General features: G+C 38.3%; 1 protein-coding gene across 1 annotated transcript in view; it reads left to right on the top strand.

Annotated features, from left to right (window-relative positions):
- Positions 1 to 5,104: 5,104 nt before the first annotated feature.
- yjefn3 (YjeF N-terminal domain containing 3) overlaps positions 5,105 to 6,000 on the top strand; it is an 87,355-nt gene continuing 86,459 nt past the window's right edge. The window contains exon 1 of the mRNA XM_041792033.1: positions 5,105 to 5,273. Within this exon, the coding sequence (XP_041647967.1) occupies positions 5,206 to 5,273 (68 nt within the window). The 5' untranslated portion in view covers positions 5,105 to 5,205. The remainder of the gene's footprint in view (positions 5,274 to 6,000) is intronic.

Raw genomic sequence — 6,000 nt, 5'->3', positions numbered from 1 at the left:
CCACAACACGATGCTGCCACCACCTTGCTTCACTGTTGGGATGGTGTGTTTGTGGTGATGCAGAGTTTTTGGTGTCTGCTGTCTTTTGTCTTCATGGTGTAATGGTAGCCAGGAATATTGATTAACCAATGACTGGACCTTCCAGACACAGGTGTCAGTCATGAGACAAATTCACTGCTCTCAGGTGATCTTCATTTCATTAATTGTGAGTCTAGTAACAATTAGCAGGACGTCTGTTGAATTAGATCAGTCACTTTAAAGGGGAAAATATTTATGCAATCACTTATTTTACCTTACACATGTGTTTGTAATTTACTTTACTTTGTAGAAGTCTGTTTTCACTTTGGCATTACAGATTTTTTGTCAAGGAAAGTCTAATTTTATTGATCATGATTGATTTATAAAATTTGAACAAGGGTAAAAATCCAATACTGTTCATAGGCACAGATGATACTATAAAAGCTAATAAATGCGAACCTTTTCTTCTGTAACAAATTTTGTTCTTTTCTTTTGGGCAGGTTGACTCCGAATGTGGAAGTGTGTGTGAATATAACCCATTTAAGTACCAAATACGTTTGATTTTTGGTTTCTTAAGAAGAAACAGACAAAATACATTTGAAAACACTTTGGAATTTCTATTTTCCATCGTCTGACCAAGTTTTACTCAGAAAGTGAATTGGTAGGGTTTTCCCAGACCGATTAATAAAAGGTCAGAAAAGGCTGTAATCTTTGTGTGTTATTTAGATTCTACAAATTTCCCCATGGACAGATAATATTGAGCAGAAAATCAGTGATGGCTGGATGGCCATGAGCCTTAACTAAATTAGACAAAAAATATTTCTTTCTAAAAATGTATTTGAACACTGGTCCACAAGACACTCTGTTATCATATACTCTAATCAATCCCTTTATTAAGTATATGGGTTAAACTGCTCAGCAACCAGTGCATTTGACATGTAGACATGGTAAGGATGATCTGCTGAAGTTTAAAAAGATCATCGGAATGTGGAAAAAAGGTGAGTTAAGTGGCTTTTAGTGTGTCATGAATGTTGACGCCAGAGAGACTTAGTATTTGAAAAACTGTCGCTCTACAGGGAGTTGTCTCTAGAGTTTCAAATAATTGTTAGAAAAAGAGAAGATATCTAGTGACTGACACTTCTAAAGTCCAAAATGCCTTGTTGAAGAGAGTGATCTGACTGTTTTTGAGCTGAGAGAGGCTATAGTAACCCCAATAACCACTTTTGACAACCACAGTATGCAGAATATCAACCCTGATCTCATCTTGTTGACCCTCAATTCAATTCCACTTTATTAATCCTTCAAGGGGCAATTGGTTCACATAAAAACATAGAAAAAACACAGTGACAAAGACAAGAACAGTAAGTGTAAGCTAAAATACACAATAAGACCTAAAACAGTGAATGCTGATTTAACTTAGGCTTAAAAGGGACTTTGACCCTTGAAGCAAATGGGCTACAGCAGCAGAAGGCAACATCAGGTGCTACTCCTGTCAGCTCAAAACAAGAAAATGAGAAAATTCACACTGGCTCACCTCATAGTAGATTGTAAAAAACATTGTGTGGTCTGATGAGTCTCAATTTCTGTCTCAACATTCAGATGACAGTAAGATTTGTAGTAAAAACATGACAGCAGACCACCAACAATCATGCCATGTTTAAAGATCGCCTTTCTTTCCCATTCTGATGCCCGCTTTGAACTTCAGCAGATTGTCTCTACCATGTCTACATGCATAAATGCATTGGTTGCTGCAGTGTGATTGGTTAATTAGATGTTTTTGTTGATTAGCAGATGAGCCTGCATATCTAATAAAGTGATAAGTGAGCAAACACTAACGTAAAGCCCAGTTTGTATCATGTTAAGCTGAAGTGTTATAGCTAAACTCATAACAGCATGGCCTTTGTTTTGGATCTCAGAATATAAAGCAGTTCCTTCTGTTGTGTCCATCTCCTTTACATGAACATCTCAAAGTAGATAAAAGGGGGCTTTGTAATTGTTACATCATCAACAGTCTGCCAACAGTCCCAGTTTTAACCACTCATGCTGATTTTCTGATACTCTGGAAATTGTCTGTATAAAAGCAAGCAAACAAAGTAGAATTTTTATACTTTCTGAATTTTTTACGCTTTGTTTTTTTTTCCCATCGAGGCTTGGATCAAAAGAATGAAGACACAGCGGGTTCTGGATTCAAACAAAACAATAATCTTACATCGTAAGAGATAAGATCTGTTAGAAAACAGATAGTAACTCCATATACAGTCAGGGGTTCACATTCTTTCACTGTACCCCAAATCCTCAGAGTTTCATGTTTGATAAGAACAGACTTAAATTTTAAAAAATGTCACTTAAATTTAATTATTAATAATTTAATAATTTGCGGTGGCTCTTAAAAAACAAAAGAACATGCATTTTTATTAACACATACATTCATTTACACACACAAGGAATTCTGGTTAAAAGGTGGTCGAGAAGCATTAACAAAAAGTTGGATAAAAATGTGCAAAGGAAAAAAGATGCAGGTAGATGTTGTGATTGCACATATGGTGCTCACAGAGATGAATTTGCAAATCAACTTATAGTGTGCCTCAAGTTATTTCTCAGTTTTGCCTAAACACATTAATTTAACATTTTGCAGGTAAAACCAACATTGTATGCAACTGTGGCTCATTAGGTTTAGTTGGTTGGTTTGCAACCAGAAGTTCTTGGGATCAAACCCTAACTCCTGCGGTCACATGTTAATGTGTCCTTGAGCAAGACACTGAACCCCGATTTTCTTCTACTGCTGCGTTGGTGACTTGTAAATAAGTACAAATGCATTTAAGTGAGATTAGCTAATGCTGATAACCAATCGTCCATAGTAACCTGCGTCATCGGTGTGTGAATGGTTGTGAATGGGGGTGTGTGACCTGTAGTGTAAAAGCACTTTGAGAAGTCATACAGCCAGAAAAGTACTGATAAATGTTAAATTAATCATTTTATCCTCTTATATCAGTGCTCATATGTTCATAAGAGTGCACTGGAGTGTTCTTAAATTCGGTCTTAGCTTAGCTTAGCAAACCACGAATAAGAAAACTTTGTTGAATATCAGAATCTTTTTCAAAACTGCATCAAAGAGTCTTAACTCTGTTTGGGGCAAGGAACCATATGGTCACTTTGGTCGACTTCCTTTGTGGCCTCCTCCATCTCTCTGTGATACAGTAGAACCAGAATGATTTTTCTCAGCCAATCAGTGGGGATCAGTCAATGTTACAGAAAGTGACACCATGGCATCTGACCTATCAGCAGGGACCCATAGTGTACCAATCATTCTGTCTCCTCCAGAAATTGCAAAATGCAGTTTTACATCTCTTTCAGTCCCACACCAATGGCCCTGACAGCATAACTAACCATGATAGGTTGATGAAACTCACACATTAGAAAGGTGATGAGATAAATGTCATGATAGGTTTTGTTTGTGTCGGATTTCTATCAGTTTTTGCAATTTTGGCATGAAGTATGGAGGAACTCGATTTGGACATACTCCTGTTCAGGGGTGTAAAATGGTGCCTATATGAAAATATATTGACTATTCATCTGCAGCCATACTAAGGGTCTTTTCTTTATAAGTAACTTATTATAACATTGAATAATAGTTCTCTATAGTGTTGATAGATGTTGCTACTGGTTTGTGAAAAAAAATGAAAGAGTGATGCAGCGGTAATTTATTTTTTACTATAGAATTTTTCAAGTATAAATAGGAAAAAGTGTGATTTTTGGTCACTTATGTTGTTAATATCAGTGTGTTTTCTGTTTTGTTTTATTAATCAGGGTGTTGTGTTTTTGAAGGCCAGTGTTCCTGCATCAACAGTGTGCTAAATGAGGAAATTTATGTTCAGAGATTTGCAAAACTGTGATTTTTTTTTTCTTTTTTGAGAGCAATAGAATTGTGCTTAGAATTCAACAGTTTAGAGTCGTATTTTTAATACACAAGCTAACTGTCTGACTAATTCCTTTTTTGTGAATACAGTTTGGAAGAACTGAAATATTCTTCAATGGCTTTTTTTTATTTTAAAACAGCAACAGTTAATCATAACCCCTAGGTGGCAGTATAAACCTGCTGCAATTGCCTGTATTTAGTTTTTAATTGCCCTACAAGAATTGAATCTGCCAGGCTGCTTTATATATGTCCTTATGATAGAAAAACAAAACCCTACACCCATATATATGATTGATTAAACATTGTTAGCAGTGGCCATTACATTTGTAGTCAAAGCAATCCAGAATGAAGAAAAGAAAAGAAAAGAAAAGAGGGAGGCGTGTAGAAGAGAAAGTGATAAATTGTTTATCATCACATCAACCCACTTGTGAGCATTGCATGTTCTCCTCTTGGTACTTGGTAGTGCTATACATATCCTGCCTGTGTGTATTTGCATTATATTTACATTTTAATGATGGAGTGTTTTCCTCCTCTTGTGCTTGCCCTAAATCCATACGTTAAGCCTGCATGCATAAAAGCCCTACTGGGGCAAATTGGGTTCTGTTACATCTATTTGTGCTATTTGTGCTTCAAATTGCAGCCATGCACTGTAGCACCTCTCAGATCCCGTAGCGTTGTTATCTCAGTCTTCATTTACCTCCCACCATCATATGAGTGGTGTCAGTGGACATGATTCAGCCAGCAGTCAAGTGTCTAGATTCAACATCAAGGAATCCTTTTGCCATCAAGGACTATGCTTGTGAATTTTAAAGGGGATGGTAGTTGAGGGAGGGTGCACCCTGGATGACTGAACAGCTCTGATCACAGCAGCATGAGCCAATCAGCAGGCAAGCACCATGCCTGCTGATTCTTAATTGGCTAGTCCTTCCCGGTGAGCTGCAGCTGATCCACGGAACCAGATGGTTTTATTAGAGAAAGAGCCGGCTCCACGGTGGAGAGAGAGAGAGACGACAGGCAGAGATACAGAGGCAGAGATACAGTGTGTGTCTGCAGCAGCCAGTAATTACCTTCCACTATCTGAACCAATCAAGAGGCAGAGAGGGAGAGAGTGAGAGAGAGAGAGAGGGAGGAAGCCCATTTAAATTCTCAGTTTATTCTCAGGCACAGAGGTAGACAGTGTGCTTTTTTGAACCAAGGAGCGGAAGTGTTTTCTGTCAAGCAGCACAGCTCATCCTTCCTTGTGTTTGCCGAGTCCTGCTGGGTAAAAACAGATGGACAAGATGAACCACAGCTTAGCTGAGGCAGAGGCTGAAACCATAGAACCACTGCGTTACCTCAGGTAGGCACCTGCTCCTCTCCTGTTGCATGTCCTGCTCTCACTTCCACCTGTCTCCCTCTTTTTTCTCCTCTTTACTTCTCTGTTCCTCTATTTAGCTTGTTTTACAGCCTCACAGTTTCACAGACTGCTCTCAAATCAATACACAGTGTGGGAAAGAGAGCCACAGGAGGAAGAGGCAGGAACATCTAGATCTACTTCTGAGACCCAAGAGAGGTCCTCTCATGGGACTTGTAGCGTACATTCATCAGGCAGTCTGTTTGATTCTGAGCAAGCTGTTAAAGAGGGAACACAGGGGAGAGGATAATACAATAAGATTTTAATTAATTAGCTTGACTCTTTGCCAAATGCTACATTTGTACAAGTCATGATGTTAGTAACGAGTCCTCAGAAATACCTCAGACAACCCTGAGGAACTCCTCAACTGCTCTGCCAGCTGGTTTAAGTTGCACTTTTCCCTGCAGTGAAGCTTCAAGTATAATCATTGATATGAGCTTTTATTGAATTTCAGGAGCCAAGTTTTATTTGGCATCATAGCCACATATTAGCAGCCAAGCCAAGTCTCCTATAATCTCTGTGGATGAGATGTTTAATCTTGTATTCCTGCAGTGGTTGTTTATGACCCAAACAGAAGCTCTAGGCTGCCAAAACTCAACTCTAAGCAAGTCTTTTTTTAATCTAAATATTCTCATTTAAGATCATCATCTGGTAAGTCTGGATAACATCTCAT

This window comes from Cheilinus undulatus, linkage group 7 (assembly GCF_018320785.1).
Source record: "Cheilinus undulatus linkage group 7, ASM1832078v1, whole genome shotgun sequence".
NCBI classification, from domain to species: Eukaryota; Metazoa; Chordata; class Actinopteri; order Labriformes; family Labridae; genus Cheilinus; species Cheilinus undulatus.
The sequence above is the reverse complement of the archived record's forward strand: the minus strand, read 5'-3'. Positions and strand labels throughout refer to the sequence as shown.